Genomic DNA, 18,626 nt, shown 5'->3' with positions numbered 1-18,626 from the left:
CATGTTCCCCAGCCCCTTAATAACCTCGTCCACCCCAATCGGTGCCCCCAGGCCTTCCACCTCCTGCTCCTCCACCCTCGGGAACCTCAATTGATCCAGGAACTGCCGCATCCCCTCCTCTCCCTCTGGGGGTTGGGACCTATACAGTCCCTCATAAAAGGTCTTGAACACCTCATTTATCTTCCCTGCTCTTCGCACCGTGGCTCCCTTTTTGTCTCTAATTCCCCCTATCTCCCTCGCCGCTGTCCTCTTTCGCAACTGATGAGCCAGCAGGCGACTAGCCTTTTCCCCATATTCATACCTCCTCCCCTGCGCCTTCCTCCACAGCACCTCCGCCTTTCTGGTGGTCAGGAGGTCAAACTCCGTCTGGTGTCGTCTCCTCTCCCTGTACAGTCCCTCCTCCGGGGTCTCTGCAAATTCCCTATCCACCCTTAAAATCTCCCCCAGTAATCTTTCCCTTTCCTTGGCCTCTGTTTTCCCTTTGTGGGCCCCAATGGAGATCAGCTCTCCTCTGACCACCGCTTTTAGTGCTTCCCATACCACTCCCACACGGACCTCCCCGTCGTCATTGACCTCCAGGTATCTCTCAATACAGCCCCGCACTCCTCCACACACTCCCTCGTCCGCCATCAATCCCACATCTAATCGCCAGAGTGCTCTCTGCTCCCTTTCCTCTCCTAGTTCCAGGTCCACCAAGTGTGGGGCATGGTCTGAAACCGCTGTGGCTGAATACTCAGCTTCTTCCGCCCTTGAGATCAACGACCTTCCCAAAACAAAAAAATCTATCCGGGAGTACACTTTATGGACATGGGAGAAGAAGGAGAACTCCCTGGCCCTCGGTCTAAGAAATCGCCATGGATCCACTCCCCCCATTTGGTCCATAAACCCCTTGAGCACCTTGGCCGCTGCCGGCCTTCTTCCGGTCTTTGAGCTGGATCTATCTAGCCCTGGGTCCAGCACTGTATTGAAGTCCCCTCCCAATATCAAGTTTCCTACCTCCAGGTCCGGTATACGACCCAGCATCCGTCTCATAAATCCCGCATCGTCCCAATTCGGGGCATATACATTAACCAACACGACCTCCATTCCCTCCAGCCTGCCACTCACCATTACATATCTACCTCCGCTATCTGCTACGATGTTCTTTGCTTCAAATGCTACCCGTTTCCCCACCAATATGGCCACCCCTCTATTCTTTGCATCTAGTCCTGAGTGGAACACCTGTCCCACCCATCCTTTCCTTAACCTAACTTGGTCCGCCACCTTCAGATGCGTCTCTTGGAGCATAGCCACGACTGCCCTTAGTCCTTTCAAATGCGCGAGCACTCGGGGCCTTTTAATCGGTCCGTTCAGGCCTCTCACGTTCCACGTGATCAGCCTCACTAGGGGGCTACCTGCCCCCTTCCCGTGTCGACTAGCCATCACCTTCTCTAGGCCAGTCCCATATCCCGCCTCCGCGCTCCCACTCGCTCCCCAGGCGTCGCATTCCGTCCCCGTCCACCCACTCTTTAGCCATTTCCTTTTTGATTTCCGCAGCAGCAACCCAGTTGTCCCCCCCCCCCCCCGCTAGATCCCTTTCTAGCGTGATTGCTCCTCCCATATTACTTCCGCAAGTCAGCTGACTTCAACTGACCCCGGCTACTCCTGCTCGCTCCTTGACCCCCCCGTGTGGGGAACTCCCATCCGCCTTGCGCCTGTCTTCCCGCCATAATCTTTCTGGCGTGGGAACATCCCTTTATCTGACCCGCCTCTTGTGGCGCAGCTCCCTTTCCTCTCCCCCTCCCATTCCTCATTCTCCGCCTATGTCCCTTCTTTCCCCCCTCACCGGCGCCCACATTTCCTAGTGTCTCCCCCCATCCCAATTTACTTCTCTATTTACATCAACCATAACAATAACATTCCCTACAGCATCAGTCCCTCAGTTCCGATCCAATTTCTCCTCTTTAATAAAGGTCCATGCTTCTTCCGCCGTATCGAAATAATGGTGTCTCTCCTGGTACGTGACCCATAGTCGTGCCGGCTGCAGCATCCCGAACTTCACCTTCTTTTTGTGTAACACCTCCTTGGCTCGGTTAAAACTCTCCCTCCTTCTCTCACCCTCCGCACTCCAATCCTGGTACACCCGTACCACTGCATTCTCCCATCTGCTACTCCGCACCTTTTTAGCCCATCTCAGGACCTCTTCTCTATCTTTAAGGCGGTGAAATCGCACGATTGTCGCCCTGGGTGGTTCTCCCGCTTTTGGTCTTCTCGCCGGGATCCGATGTGCCCACTCCACCTCCAAGGGGCCCGCAGGGGCCTCAGCACCCATCAATGAGCTTAGCATCGTACTTACATAAGCTCCACAGTCCGCTCCTTCCACTCCCTCAGGGAGACCCAGTATCCGAAGGTTCTTCCTTCGCGCTCTGTTTTCTAGGGCCTCGATCCTTTCAATACACTTTTTATGGAGTGCCTCGTGCGTCTGTGTTTTGACCGCCAGGCCCAGGATCTCGTCCTCATTATCCGTCACCTTCTGCTCCACCACGCGGAGCTCTGTCTCCTGGGTCCTTTGTGCCCCCTTGAGCCCCTCAATTGCCTGTAGCATCGGGGTCAGCACCTCCCTCTTTAGTAGCTCCACACACCGTCTCAAAAATTCATCTTGCTCGGGCCCCCATGTCGCCTGAGCTTTCTCCGCCGCCATCTTGTGTCTTCTCCCTTTCTGTCCCTTTCGTCGACGATTCCTCGTGCTGCAGCCGCCGCCGCCGATATTTTCCTCCTTCGTTGGGGGGGGGGGGGGGGAGTCCCTACTCACTCACCCCACACCGGGTTGCGTCGCCCAAAAATTTCCCGTTGGGGCTCTTAAAAGAGCCCGAAGGTCCGTCGGAGCTGGAGCCGCCGAAACGTGCGGCTAGCAAGGCATTACCGCAACCGGAAGTTCCCAGAAAACCTTTTATAAAATTCCACTTGGTAACTGTCTGGTCCCAGGGCCTTGCCCGACTGCATGGCCTCCAATCCCTCTACTACTTCCACAATCCCGATCGGGGCTCCCAGCCCCTCCACAAAACTTTCCTCCACCGTCGGAAATTCCAAACCCTCCGAGAAGTGCCTCATCCCCTCCACCCCAGCTGGGGACTCTGACTCATACAACCGACTGTAAAATTCCTTGAACACCCCATTCACCCCCGCTAGGTCCAAGAACTTGTTTGCCCCCCCCACCCCCCCCCCAACCTATCCTTCATTCTTCCCATCTCCCTGGCCGCCTCCCTTTTCCTGAGCTGGTGTGCTAGCATCCTACAGGCCTTCTCCCCATGCTCCAGCGATCCTTTACAACAGACTCCTTGCTATAGAAGGAAATCAATGTCAATTTATGGGTTCACTTTTTCTTCCAACAGAAATTAGGAAATGCAGACTACTGTTGTTATTTCTGTTACTCTTATTTAAAGGGAAAGATATGCTACAAACTGCGTACTATAATCATGTTTCTTTTGAAGGAAAAAATATTGCAAAGTAATGCTGGAGCTTTTATATTTTGTTAAAGAATGCTTATTGTTGCAAATATTTCCTCCTTCCACAAGATGTTAAAACAGCTTCCTTGGAGGCAGTCTTTTTCTGCTGCTGCAATAATGTATTCACATAGTAGCCATTTAGAGTCTGTCATACAGCACATTCACAAGTGTCTGACAGTAAAACCACTATTTAAATGGTTGAAAACTTTGGATCTGTTTTGCTGCAATTATTCAGTTTACAAAAGACTCTTTGCTATGTGGGAAGAGTCTTGCAACATGCAACACATAACTCCATAGAAAAGCAGAGCACTGTTACAAAATACATTTAATTGCTTTTGCTGTTTTTTTTGATTGGTTGTTAATTTTCAGAGGTTGCAAGTATCAAGCAGCTGCACTTCATAACAGCTGGTGGCTTGTATGTAAATTTCTAGCCATCTTCAAATCCAGCAGTCTGTCATTTCCTGTGATGGCCTCTGACATCTGGCTTTAATCAGCACAGAGAATCCACCAACGTTTATGGAAGGGTGCATAGTATGCTTCTAGTAGTACTGTGAAAAATAAGTGAACCTAAAAATATGTTTTGTTTTCTCTCCACAGGATGACGTAGTGTCGAAACAGCATTTTAGTAACTGCGGAAAATGAGCTTAACATCCTGGTTTTTGGTGAGCAGTGGAGGCACACGTCACCGGCTGCCACGTGAAATGATCTTTGTAGGCCGGGATGACTGTGAATTGATGTTACAGGTAACTCACTCAAGGGATGTGCATCGCAAGCCTTTGCTCGAACAGTCTTGCAGCTTTTGATGCAAATATATACACAATTGAACTCAAACTGCCATCAAGATAATTCAGTTTAACTGATTTATTTTTGTTTGAATCTCTTGAAGGCATTTACTGAAATAATTCATACTGTTTACAGAAACCATATCAGCGAGTAAGGAATTGAAACTCGTTAGACATCAACTTGACTCTTTGAAAATGATTTTCTCTTTGTATAAATTCAGCCTGGGAAAGGGAAGCAGCAGATTTGAATGAATCCAAAATGAAATGCTTCATTATTGCCACATCTAATATTTGTCTGAAATCCAACTTTCCTGGCTTCAATTAATTAGGTTTGTGGTGTTGTTTTTTCAACATGCATTCGTTGCCATCTTTATGTATGCCACACACAAGTTCATTTCAGTTTTTATGATTTGCCAAACGAGTTAACCCCCAAGTGTTTTCCAGCATTTCTAAAGTTTTTGTTTTCATTCCCCTCCTCTTTATGCATTTATTTTGGATAACTTCATGTTTAAATTTTTTCCAGATGGCCAAAGTGTGCAAAGTCCTGCCGATACGAGTGAGTAGGAAGAATATAAAAGATTTTAGGATTGGAGTTTGTTTCCTAAGGTTGTGTGTCACATTTTAGTGGAATAGAATTTTTTTAAAGTTGTCACAAAAATTTAGTCCAGTGTGAATCAGTTATCACACTTCTCTTGTATTCGTTCTCCCTCAGCAACAAATATGTGTGGACATGAACCCTTTCAGATTAAAATGAATGGTGTATCAAAATTATTACTCAACCTTTGTAAGATTGCTTACAATCTTTCTTGTGCCTCACGTTTTAATACCTAATTCTTTTTACAACATTTAAAGGATAATATCAAGTTGGTCTGACATAAATGTATTAAAGGGAAGGAATTTGGGGGTGTAGTGTGCCTCGGAACAATCGCCCTGCATTTCAGTCAAATTCCGATTGGATAAATATCCACTCTCTCTGGAGAATTTTAAGCTAATAGAGTTTGGGAAGTTTGAATCCAGCTTTTGATGGACATAGACCTATATTCAAAATCTAATACCAAGTTGGCATTACATTGGCAATCTTACTCGGGCCACAAGGAACTTGATGTGGAAAATGAAATTGTTGAAGAATGCAATGCGCTTCTCGGCACATTCTTGAATTAATTAAATGAAAGCTTTATTTTGTGACTGGTGCTATACCTGCCTTGGAAATGTTTGATGCTGACACCGTAGTGGGAGTAGCATTATGGTCCTCCAGGTTTGACTTGTTGACATATAGCTACCACACGAAGGGTTGAAAAGAATAATGCAGTTAAATATTTTCAATATCTGGATGCTCCGCCTACTCAAAAATCTTGGCTTTCTTGCCACTTTTTGGTAAATCTTTATTGTAATCTTAGGTTGTAAACAAAACGCAGCCTGCTATTTAATCCAGTTGTTTTCCTTCAGTGCAGTCATTCAGGGTAGCACGGTAGCACAGTGATTAGCATTGTAGCTTCATGGTCCCAGGGTCGATTCCAGGCTTGGATCACTGTCTGTGCGGAGTCTGCACGTTCTCCTCGCGTCTGCGTGAGTTTCCTCCGGGTGCTCTGGTTTCCTCCCACAAGTCGCAAAGACGGGCTGTTAGGTAATTTGGACATTCTGAAATCTCCCTCTGTGTACCCGAGCAGGTGCCAAATGTGGCGACTAGGAGCTTTTCACAGTAACTTCATTGCGGTGTTAATGTAAGCCTACTTGTGACAATAAAAATGATTGTTATTATTCAAAGTAAGCAAGTACAATACAGTTCAGCATATTCAAATTACCCAGTCTATCTGATTAAATTGCTTTTAATTAATAGGAGTGGATTATAAACACCTCCCAAACTCATTGTTTGCTTATAGCATGCAGTGCAGCACCTTGTGTATGTTGAAGCGAAATAAATACACTGTAATGGATGTTATTAGGATTTGATGTACTAAATTATTACATTGCATCTGTCTTTAAGAAGAAAGATGTGACCTCGGCCATGAAAGATTGGATAGTTCAGGCACTAGGTGGATTTAAAATGGAAAGGGACAAGATCAGATGCATCCAAGGATACGGAGTGAAATGAGTGTGAATTGCAGAGGCAATTCCTAAGGGAAAATCACATTGAACTAACTTGAGTTTTGGAGAGATAACAAAGAGGGTTGATCAAGGTAATGCTGTTGATGTGGTGTACATGGACTTCCAAAAGGCGTTTGAAATGGTGCCACACAACAGACCTGTGAGCAAAGCTATAGCTTATGGGATAAAAGGGACAGTAGCAAAAAGGTATGGAATTGGCCGAGTAACAGGACAGAGTTGCTAATGGATACTTTTTGTGCTGGTGGAAGGTTTGTTGTAGAATTCTCCAGGGGTCAAGATTGGGACGTAGACTCAGTATGCAAATAATTGCTGCAAGAAATTCAAAACAAAATAGTGTTTTGCAGTTTGGACTTGCTTTGTGCTCTTATGCATATGATACAGTAAATATGGACTCACTGAGTTAGTTTTTACTTGCCAATGTGAGTCTGTGCAAATACTCTTGTATTCATTTTTTCTTTTTCAAAGAAAAAGTATTTAATACTTATCACAAAGGCAGATGTTGTCATTGTGCGAATTTACATGTCCTCCAACCATTTTGGTACAGTTGAACATGTATAGAATTATACAGCTCAGAAATAGGCCATTCAGTCCAACTGGATATGAGATCATTCATATGAGCTCCATATGAGCTTCAGTATTTCAAAAAATATATATTTTTTCTTCCCTCTCATTACTCTTAATGGAATAACAATAGTCCTTTGTAGCACATGTTTTAGTATGCAAAATTTACACTTTTGCTGTGAATCTTGACTCCTTTATGACCTTTTAACTAATTTTATTCCAGCAGCAAACCCTGTTCAACCGTGTCCAATTTGTTTTCACCAAAATTGGACACCCAGGCTGCTGAATACTTTGGACAATCATGATTAATATTAGAAAATAATAGAAATTCTGGAGGAATGGGTGGGGCAGTGAATTGCAGTTCATTCTAAGTTGCTGCTCATTTATAAACTTAGGAACAGCGATAGATGGGTAAAAAAAAAACTCTGTTCCACTCAGCCTGCCCCATACAATTGCAATACATGTGTTCCATAACCTGTGTATGCCCCATCCGACCAAACAATGCGATGTATTGAATTGCTCAAAACTGTATGCGTGATGCAAGGGTTAGAAAACATGAGAGGGCTGATCTTGTGAGGATCTCTGTGTGAATACATTACCCTCATCCCTATCCAAAAGTACCCTAAAACATAAGGAATTGTGGTCACTACTCCCAAAATGTTCTCTTACTGAAACCTCAACCACCTGTCCAGGCTCATTCCCCAATACCAGATCCAGTGCTGCCCTTTGCCTAGTTGGACTATCTACATATTGCATCAAGAAGGCTTTCTGGATACACCTTACAAACTCTGCCCCATCCAAGCCCCTAGCACTAAGTGAGTCCCAGTCAGTACAGGGGAAGTTAAAATCCCCTACCACAACAACCCTGTTACTTTTGCACCTATCCAAAATCTCTCTACCTATCTGCTCCTCTATATCTCGCTGGCAATTGGGGGGCCTATATATAATGCCCAACATTATGATTGCCCCCTTCCTGTTCCTGAGCTCTACGCAGATTGCCTCATTGTCTGAGGCCGCCGAGGTATCCTCCCGCAATACGGCTATAATATTCTCCTTAACTTGTAATGTTACGCCCCCATCCCTTTTACATCCCCCTCTATCTCTCCTGAAGTATCTATATCCTCCAACGTTCAGGTGCCAATCTTGCCCTTCCTTTAACCACATTTCTGAGATAGCCACAACATCATAGTTCCAAGTACTAATAAGTGCTCTAATTTCATCTGCCTTACCTGCTATACTTCTGGCGTTGAAACAAATACACTTCAAACCCATTGTGTTTGAGAAGACAGGGTGATGTTCTCTTCTTTTTGTTCTCTATTTCCCCTTCAGTTATTATACCTTCTAAGCTAACACTCTGGTTCCCACCCTTCTGCCATACGCCGGGAAAGTCTTCCTGACAAAATCCTGCACCTGCATGTACCTAAAAGCCTCGGTCTGTGGGATCCCAAACTTCTCCCTAAACTCTTCCAACCTCGCGAATCGTCCTCTCAGGAATAGATCCTTTAGTGTAACCACCCTTTCTCCTCCCAGCCCCGAAACTGTGCATCCAATCTAGCTGGTTCAAATAAGTGATTGTCTTGGGCTGGCATCAATTTCAATGCTGTCCTAATTTAAAATGCTGCCTAAATTGCCTCCATATCTTCAGCGTTGCCATCACTGGGCGACTCGAGTGCTTCCCTGCCGTGAACTGGAGAGGCACTGTAGCCAACCCCCCACAGTCCCTACACCTTAGACGAGCCTGCCTCCATCCTCACCCACACTGCCTCTGGCTCCCAACCCCAATCCCGCACCTTCTTGGCATTTATCACCCAGTAGTAATACATAAGATTCGGTAAGGCCAAGCCCCTCAACTGTCACCCTCTCTGAAGCACCATTTTACGAATCCTGGTAACCTTCCCAGACCAAATAAATGATGAGATCAGCCACTGCACTGCCACGAAAAATGCCTTTGGCAGGAAGACCGGGAGATACTGGAATGAAAAGAAACCATGGCAAAATATTCATTTTCACCAATTGCACTCTGCTCTCAAGCAACAGGGGGCAACTGTCCCACGTCTGCAAGTCCACCTTGGACCTACACACTAGGCTCATGCTCATGAAGTTTAATTTACGAAGCCCTGAGCCACCTTTCCTGGCGGGGAAACCGAAAAGTACTCCCTCTTCTCCAAATTTAGTTCGTAACCCGAAAAAGTCCCAACCCACTTCAGCAGCTCCATTATGCCTGCACCGTAGGACCCGGATCTGATATGCATAAAAGAAGGTCGCCAGCTTCCCCCCCCCCCCCCCCCCCCCCCCCTCTCCCCTCACTATACCCCTCCACTTATCCGAGCCACTCCGTGCAATTGGGCCAAGGACTCTATCACCAACCCAAACAAGAAGGGGGGTCATGGGACACCCCTGCCTCATTTCCCCTCTGTAGCCAAAGGTAGCCCAAGCTCACCTCATTCATATGAATGCTCACCTTCGGATCCACGTACAACTACTTGGCCCATGCCACATATCTAGGTCCTATCCTGAACCGCTCCAGCACCACAAACAAATAGCTCCACTCAACCTTGTCAAACACCTTTTCCGTGTCCAACGCCACTATAACCTCCTGCTCCTCCCGTACTGCTGGGGGTAGAACAACAGTCAACAGGTGCCATACATTCTATACTAACTTCTTCCGCTTTACAAACCCTGTCTGGTGTTGCTAACTTTGGTTGGCTCTTAATTCGTTGCCCGTTGGGTCATTACTGAATTTGCTCTGTTTCTATAACCTTTGCTCTCGAGTCGCCAGGTATCTTTATACCGCCACGAGGTTCAAGTTCAAGTACTGATCAATAACTCGACACACCAATTAGTAAGATTCAAATCAAAACACATTTATTATATACAGTAAATCACTACTCATGCATAAACTCTACTTTCTAGACTATTCTCTATCACTAAAAGGCCTATACTTAGCTTCGGAACTAGCCCACCAGGTCAGGGGAACAAATGGCCTTTCGTTTGATTCTGAGTCTGCAGGGTTCAAAAGCTGGTATGGACTGGTAGCTAGGAGTGCCTATCTCGTAGAGTGCGTTGACTGGAGACTTACTTGGTTGATGCGGCAGCTAGGCAGTTCACTGTCAAGGGTTGGTTCGCTGCTGAGTGACCCTGCCAAGAAGGACAATTTGAACTTGGGGACTCTACTTTATTGTCCCCAGGGGCTTCGGGGCGGACCCGTATCTGGTTCCAAGTGATTGGACTAAGTTCTGATCACTTGGATCGATTTCTCCAATACTGGAGCTGTTCCCTGATCACTGGACGGTCCCTGAGTGTCCGTTGGCCTTCCTTTGTCTTGGCTCCTGCTGGCACTGAGGAGTCTGGCTTGGCCTTATTCACCTTAAATGTTTCAATTGTTCCCGGGGATCGCTCATTAATATGCAGATGGCTGTGAGTTTCAGTGCTGTCTGGGTTTCCGCAAGTCTTAATACACAGGAGACTTTGCACCTGCTAGTTTTTGCCTGTATTGGCTGAATTTCCCTGTAGTCTTTGCGGATCTCCATTTTAAGTCGGGAAGTGGCCAACCCAGGTGGCTACACCCCTCCTTGCCAACCTCCTGCGGGAGGCACTCCTCCATTCTAAGCGCCAATACCTTGGAAAGTATCTTGGTGTCCACATTTAACAGGAATATTGGCCAGTACGACCCACACCCCACCGGGTCATTTTCTTTCTTTAACAAAAGCGGAATAGAAACCCGTCCCATCGTCCCTGGAAGCACCCCCTTCGCCACCTCATCCTCGAGCATCATCTCCACCAGCAACGGTGTCACCTTGTCTGCAAACGTCTTATAAAATTCCACCGGGGTCCCATCCGACCCTGGTACATACCCCGTCTGCATTTTCCCTACTCAGTCCCTACTGGCCCCTCCAGCCTGCCCTCCTTCCCCAGCGTTGGACACTCTAATCCCTCTAAAACTGCCACATATCCGGCTCAACCCCGGGGGCGCCGACCTATACAATTTCTTATAGAAGTCCTTAAATACCCTATTCACCTGCTCCAGCACTGACACCAACCCCCCTGCTTCGTCCCTTAAGTGTAACGTATCTGCCCCCCTGATCAGCCGCTACTTGCTCCATCTGGAAACTAACCCTCTTACCCACCAGTATTGCTATCCCCCGGGTCCTGCTATCAAAGTTGGAATGCCTCACTCGCCCAACTCTTCAGAAGCCGTACCTGATCCTTCAGCCTCGGATGGGTCTCCTGTAGCAGCACCACATCGGCTCTTCAATTATGAAAAGACTCTTGCCCTCTTCACTGCACCACCCAATCCCCGTACATTCCACGCCACCATTTGGACTGGGGGTCTCTCAACCCCACCCCCCCACCCTCCCCATCTCTATCAGCCGTAACCACCCCTCAGCACATTCCTGCCCCCACCAAAATCTTGTATCCGCCACCTGTTGAAGGTGCCCTCCCCGGCTTCACTTCCAGGGTTGGACAGCCCCCCCCCCCGAACACCGCAGCCACTTCCTCTTACTCCTTCCCCTCCGCCCACCATTCAGATCTCCCAGGCAAGCCAAAACCTGTCCACACAGGTTTGGCCGGCTGCAGCCCCTCTCCACACCGTGCTCCTGTTCACTAGCCAGACTTTGCTTGCTAGCGAGGTGGCCCCCTCCAAAGGCCCCTCTCCCCACTTATCAAACACACACAACCCCCTCTTCGCCCACTCCCTCTACCTTCAACACCGAAACTCCCCTGACCCCCCTCCACCCAACTACCTTCCCACACAGTGATCAAGTACAGAGCAAAAACAGCCAAATATGTTAAAAGCAATTAAAAGAAAAAAACAACACAATATCCTAATGCCCCCAAACCAACCCAACCATAACTTCAGATGTAATCCAAACTCCGTTCAGTCCCAGTCCTTCAGCCTTCATGAACTCCTCCACCATATCAAAGAGGTTTGTACAGATTCCACCTCCCCAGAACTGGCCCCAATGCCCCAGGAATCTGAAACCCTCCCCCTCACACCATCTCTTCAGCCAAGTATTCATCCAATGCAGCCTACTATTTCAACTTTGACTAACACGTGGCACTGGTAGTAATCCTGAGATCACCACCTTTTGAGGTTTGACTTCTCAACTTTCTTTCTAACTCCCTATATTCTGCTTTCAGGACCTCCCCCATTTTTTTTTTCTCCTATGTGTTGGTACCGATGTGCACCATGACCACTGGCTGTTCACCCTCCCCCTCCAGAACGTCCTCTAACTGCTCCAAGACATCCTTGACCCTCGCACTAGGAAGGCAATGTACCATCCTGGAGCCTCGTTTGCGGCCACAAAAACATCTATCTATTCCCTTGCAATCGAACCCTCTATAAATATTGCATTCCCACACTTTTTATTTCTCCCCAGCCATGATACAGCGAATTTGGCTGTTGTGTTTTCCCCTGAAGAGGTCATTCCTCAACACTGTATCCAAAACGGTATATCTATTTTGCAGGGGAATAGCCACAGTAGATTCCTGCACTGCCTGCTTAGCTTTCTTGCTCTGCCTGGTGGTCACCCATTCCCTTCCTGCCTGCGGAGTTTGAGCCTGCGGTTTGACCATCTCTCTCTACATGCTATCCACGATCCTCTCTGCCTCGCAAATGCTGCACAGTGTCCCCAGCCATCGCTCCAGCTCCAAAGCTCTGGCTTCCAGGAACTGTAGCTGGAGACACTTCCTGCACACATGCCAGCCCCGGGTACTGGAAATGTTCCTCACCTCCCACATGGAGCAAGAGGAGCAAACCAAGGCTTGTATTCTCAAGGCTATGACTTACCCTTTTAAATTGAAGCTTTGGAAGATGACTGATATTAGATTTTCGTCAATTCTATACGCCCCTTTTTCCTTATCCTTGTTACTACCAATTATAGCCCTTACAGACTATAAAGCACACAACCTATTTTCAAATTATAAGTAATGTTGTAAAGTTGTAAAGACTGATCGACTTTTCCTACTACTTACCAATCAGCTCTGTCCCTTGTAGCCTCAGCTGCTGCAGGGCAAGACGCCTCTCTGAAGATTTAAAAGTTACAAAGCAAGGAGAAAAGCGAAGAGCACCTCTTCCTGCTCGGCACTGAAATCCTACTCTGCTTCAAATTCCCAAGTTTAAAACTCAACCTGTCCTTGCCTCACTCCAGATGTGGTCTCTCCCTCTGCTCGTGTGCAAAGCTCACTGTGTTAGCAGCCTTCCATTCCTCTGTCACATTTCCAATCTTCTGCTGTAGACAATTGATGTTCAGAGCCTCTGCTAGTTCCTCCATTGCTTTTTCTTTGTGAGAACATAGTTTCTTTTATCCCTCACTATCTCTTTCTTGAATGCATCCCACTGTTGTGACACTGACTTATCTTCAAGTAGCTGTTTCCAGTCTAGTTTTTCAAAATCACATCTCTGCTCAGTAAGACTGGCCTTTCTCCAATTGAGGACACTCACACATTGATCAATCTTTGTCCTACTCCATAACTACGCCAAACCTAACAGAATTATGATCTCTCCTCTTGACATTCAATTACATCACCATCGCTGAATCCCCCACAATCAACACCTTGGGGGTTACCATTGATCAGAAACTGAATTGGACTGGCATATTCCGCGCCCTCCCCCCTCAAAAAGCCTGTCCACCATCTACAAGACGTAAGATAGGAGTGTAATGTAATACTGTCCACTTGCCTGGATGAGTGCAGCTCCAACAACACTCAAGAAGCTCAACACCATCCAGGACAAAGCAGCCAGCTTGATTGCTCCCCCTTTCGCAAACATTCAATCCCTACACCACTGATGAACAGTGGCAACCGTGTGTACCATCTACAAGGTGCACTGCAATAACTCACTAAGTTTCCTTAGGCAGCACCTTCCAAACCCATGACGACTACCATCTAGAAGGACAAGAGCAGCAGATACCTGGGGACCCCACTACCTGGAGGTTGCCCTCCAAGTCACTCACCACCCCAGCCTGGAAATATATCGCCGTTCCCACGCTGTCACTGGGTCAAAATCCTGGAACTCCCTCCCTAACAACACAGTGGGTGTACCTACACCTCAGGGATTGCAGTGGTTCAAGAAGGCAACTCACCACCACCTTCTGAAGGGCATCTAGGGATAGTCAATAAATGCTGGCCTAGCCAGCGATGTCCACATCCCGTAAATGAATTTTTGAAAAGATGAGCCTTCCACCAACCCAGTTTAATCCCCAAAGACGAAGTCTAGAATTGCCTATCTTGTTGAGATTGCAAAATACTGGTTGAAAACAATATTACCCTGAATGCATTTTCAGAATTGGGGTGGTTGAAATCCCCTACTATTGCAGCACAGTTGTGTGCACTTCTGTTCTTGGCAATTTTGTTCTTCAGTTCAACCCATATGGCCTCTTTCCATGATTTCTTTTTAGCCCATTATCTCTTCTCTCACCTGGAATTGTTTCTTTTGGGAATAGTGCGATTTCCCCATCCTTGTTTTAACTCCTCTGACCAATTAGAATGCCCTGTAACCAAGAATGTTGAGCTGCCAATCCTGCCCATTTTAAAGCCATTTTTCAATTTAATACAGAAATGAGGAGTAATTTGTTCTCTCAAGAGTACTGAATCTGTGAAATTCTTTACCACAAAGGACTATAGAGGTTAGGTCATTAAGTATGTTCAAGGTTGTAATAAACAGATTGTTAATCATTGAGGGAAACAAAAGTTATGGGGATAAGGTGGGAAAGTGGAGTTGAGGATTATCATATCAGATCAATCATGATCTCATTGAATGGTGGAGCAGACTCAACAGGTCAAGTGGCTATCTGTTCCTATGCTTTGTGGCAATGATGTCAAATCCAACTGTGTCAGTTCTTCTGCCTTATTAATCAGACTACTTTCAATAAAATATATACCATTAAGCACTGCTTTTGAAAATCTTGTAGCCTTTATATCCTCTGCTTTTCTCTACTTGCTTATTTTCTCCCTTCCGTTTCCTGCTGTGCTTCTCCCCCCCCCCCCCCGGCCAAAATCTACAATATTAATCCTAGCCTAGTTGAGATGCAAAATACCTTCTACCTGCTTACACAGTCCCATTTCCCATGAACTACTTGCGATACCAGGGAAACAAAACCCCTCCACCTTGCATCATTTCTCCAGCCATTTGCACTCTTCTCTTTCTGCACTCACTAGCCTGTGGCACTAGGAATAATTAGCTAATCGGCACTCTCCCATGTGTGATCTCACCATAGGTTTTTTTTTCCTATCCCTCTGACATTCTACTACTCAAATCTTTGAGTCTGTCCTATGATATTCTGCACTTTTTTTCCCCCCACCCCTAAGTTAGGCCTTCAAGCCCAGCCAAACAGCATGTACCATAACTGAGCACTGACAAGGATTACGATTGACATTGTCATTCAAAAGCTGGCGTGACTTGTAGCCTGAGAGATTGTGGGTCACATTATCTAACAGCAGTGGTATGGAATTCCTTCAATTTTCTTTCTTTTTTTTTGCCTTTAAAATATTTAATACTTGCATGATTTCCTTGTGTTCAGGGTATTTGAAATGGTCTTGGTTTTCAGTCTTAGTTTTGGGAAGAACGAGAAGGGGATGCAAGGGCGGCACAGTAGCACAGTGGTTAGCACTGTTGTTCACAGCGTCAGGCTCCCAGGTTCGATTCCCAGCTTAGGTCACTGTCTGTGCGGAGTCTGCACATTCTCCCTGTGTCTGCGTGGGTTTTCTCCGCGTGCTCCGGTTTCCTCCCATAAGTCCCGAACGTCGTGCTTGTTAGGTGAATTGGATATTCTGAATTCCCCCTCCGTGTACCCGAAAAGGGGCCAGAATGTGGCAACTAGGGGTTAGCACTGTTGCTTCACAGCGTCAGGGTCCCAGGTTCGATTCCCAGCTTAGGTCACTGTCTGTGCGGAGTCTGCACATTCTCCCAGTGTCTGCGTGGGTTTTCTCCGCGTGCTCCGGTTTCCTCCCATAAGTCCCGAACGTCGTGCTTGATAGGTGAATTGGATATTCTGAATTCTCCCTCCGTGTACCCGAAAAGGCGCCAGAATGTGGCAACTAGGGGCTTTTCACAGTAACTTCATTGCAGTGTTAATGTAAGTCTACTTGTGACCAATAAAGATTATTATTATTATTATTACGAATGTCAAGTTGGTTCCAGTTGTCATTCACTTTCAGTGGCCAAATTGTTGAACTTCGGGGTGAGGAGGAGGCACTTATCAAGTCTCCAAGAATGGTCAGAAAGAGTACCAAGGCATGCTGCTGCTGTTGCCTACTAAATTGAATTGATGCTTGGTGTGATCCCTTGTGTATTTGTAATTGAAAGCTTCACACTATCAAACAAACCTCTCTTCTAACTCTCAAACCCTGCCATTGCACAGGTGTTTGAAGCCCCAGTTTTTAATCATCAAGCAAAGATTTCCAACTTCTGGAAGACTGCTGGCAAATAGTTAATCTGAGCTTTGCAAGGCTTCCTGTATTATTGCAGTCACAATTACTATAACAGAAACAAAGCCAGAGTTGCACTGTACACGTGTCAAAAGAAACACTTATTCCTCCTCAATATTGACTTTGAAGTATTAATCAAGATCCTAGCCTACGGATCTGATGATTTATCAAAGTGCTTTAGATTGAGGAGATGCAAACTGGAGTGCAAAATGAAATGTCACGAATGTGGCACCATCAGGGGAGAGTTTTGAGAAGGAGTTTAAAATTATCCAGGGAGGGGGCAAGACTGATCCAAACAAAGTTGATGACCCACTAACAATGCTTTGTGTAATCTCCATGCCAAAGTAAGTAGTATTTCAAGTGAAGATGATTTAAATCAGATGCTAAATCAGACGCTGTAAAATTAATGAAATCAGGTATTGTACAATTTGAAGTCTGTGCCGTGTTGAGCAGTCTTCAAAAAGCTAAATGAGGAAAAAAAAGAGATTCCATGGGGTTGGTGGCATTTGGATGAATTTTTCATGTGTTTTCTCATTTGTGCTTTTTTTATTTACACCGAGTAAAACAAAAGTGGGAAATTGTTTTATTTTACAGTCCCGCAGTGTGGACAAGCAACATGCTGTTATCAACTATAACTCTGCTGAAGATGAGCATAAAGTAAAGGATCTTGGCAGTCTAAACGGGGTATGTGACTTTTGACATTTTTGTCCGAGCTAATTTTTGAACCTTTAGTATATTTTAAACACTGTAAAAATGCAATATACGCAACACTTGGAAAATGTTGTGATTTAGAATGGTTACTCTTTAATAGATTTGTGGAATTACAGTTAAAATTAAAGATCGATGAAGTAGGTATCTTTTATTAATTCCTGACCAGGATGCGTTTGTTTTCAGACATTTGTGAATGAAGCACGAATACCAGAGCAAACCTATATCACTTTGAAGATCGATGATAAACTTCGATTCGGATATGATATCCTTTTCCAAAATAAGCTATTTGGTTAGTAAGCAATAACAATTTGCAAATAGAGTTCCATGGAGCCTACACCATAGAAACATTCAGTCCAGTTGTCTATGCTGGCATTTATGCTCCACAAAAATTACCTCCTGCTCCTCCTTGTTACAAAATCTGTATATCTTTCTAATCTTTCCTTCCTGATGTGGTTCTCAATGCCATTTCCTCAATTACAATTTGTGGTAAATATAATTGGTGTATTATTGTCGGTTTGAGACGTATGCAAAAAGAATTTCCACTTTGATTTTATTTTTACTCCTGATTTGCTCCCTATCTCTACTGAAGGTGGTGATTTCTGTATTTATGGGTCATTGGGTGCCAACAGACCCTCGATGTTTGAACAAGTTATTTGACGATGGAAAGTCATCACAGCTGAATCTGATCTTTCCCTCCTACATACTTACCAGCAAGGATCATTGGATAATGATGAGCAACAGAAACCCTACTTGATTCCTTCTTCACTTCCCTAAAAGCCCTCTGACCGTTAAGACCTTCGATGATATGCTGTGTGAGATCATTACATGTTATGCAATCAGTGCATGTATTGGATATATAGTTTGTACCTGGCAGACCATCAGTGTTATGTCTGCAGGTCATCATTTAGAATGATGGGCATATTTGCTGATTGTCATCAGTTGATTTCCCCAACACAACTTCTCCAGCAACAATCATAACCGTTGATATTTATATTTCAATGCTTAAATATATTTTAGTTCGCAATGCTCTTGTTTTCTTCTTCCTTTCCTTAACATGCCTTACATACCAATTTGTTTACTGTGGCGAGAGGGGAACTGCGCGTCCCAGAGGAAGCACTTAAGGTAAGGTTTGCAAAGGTTGCCTGAAAACTGCCTGTGCAAACTAATATAAAATATTTTGCATTCATTTTTTGGCACTGGGCTGATAGGTTTTTTTTTAAACTGTACCCTTAAAGCAGAATTTTCTGAAAAAATTAAATCTTGTTTTTAGCATGAAAAGTTTACAAGCCAGTTGCAGTTACCACAGAGACCTCCAGAGGCTGAAGGATCAAAAGAGGCACCAGACAGCTCTATGGAGGCCAAAGCTGATTTGCTGGCCAGTGTAGTAGAAATGCATAAAGCTTCAGGTAATTATTGTTAAATAAGTTTTATTTTTGTAATTTTAACCAAATACCTTTAGTCACATAAACATTGTTGTGTTAAAATGTATTTTGTAACTCTCCTGTTAGCTGCATGTTGTGTTGTTGTATCTCTGCTATTACATCTGTTCATT

General features: G+C 45.4%; 1 protein-coding gene across 16 annotated transcripts in view; it reads left to right on the top strand.

Moving 5' to 3' along the window:
- The window catches only part of cep170aa (centrosomal protein 170Aa), a 257,407-nt gene that overhangs the window by 24,206 nt on the left and 214,575 nt on the right, over window positions 1-18,626 (top strand). For 11 of the 16 annotated variants that reach the window (XM_072512520.1, XM_072512536.1, XM_072512590.1 and 8 more), the window contains exons 2-7: window positions 4,083-4,228; window positions 4,791-4,823; window positions 16,958-17,047; window positions 17,258-17,339; window positions 18,141-18,196; window positions 18,345-18,480. In XM_072512520.1, the coding sequence (XP_072368621.1) occupies window positions 4,124-4,228; window positions 4,791-4,823; window positions 16,958-17,047; window positions 17,258-17,339; window positions 18,141-18,196; window positions 18,345-18,480 (502 nt within the window). In that variant the 5' untranslated portion in view covers window positions 4,083-4,123. The remainder of the gene's footprint in view (window positions 1-4,082; window positions 4,229-4,790; window positions 4,824-16,957; window positions 17,048-17,257; window positions 17,340-18,140; window positions 18,197-18,344; window positions 18,481-18,626) is intronic. The other 5 variants (XM_072512604.1, XM_072512598.1, XM_072512607.1 and 2 more) reach the window with 1 other exon arrangement.

The sequence above is a fragment of the Scyliorhinus torazame genome, chromosome 1, assembly GCF_047496885.1.
Source record: "Scyliorhinus torazame isolate Kashiwa2021f chromosome 1, sScyTor2.1, whole genome shotgun sequence".
In the NCBI taxonomy this organism is placed as follows: Eukaryota; Metazoa; Chordata; class Chondrichthyes; order Carcharhiniformes; family Scyliorhinidae; genus Scyliorhinus; species Scyliorhinus torazame.
This window is presented reverse-complemented; position numbering and strand designations above follow the sequence as displayed.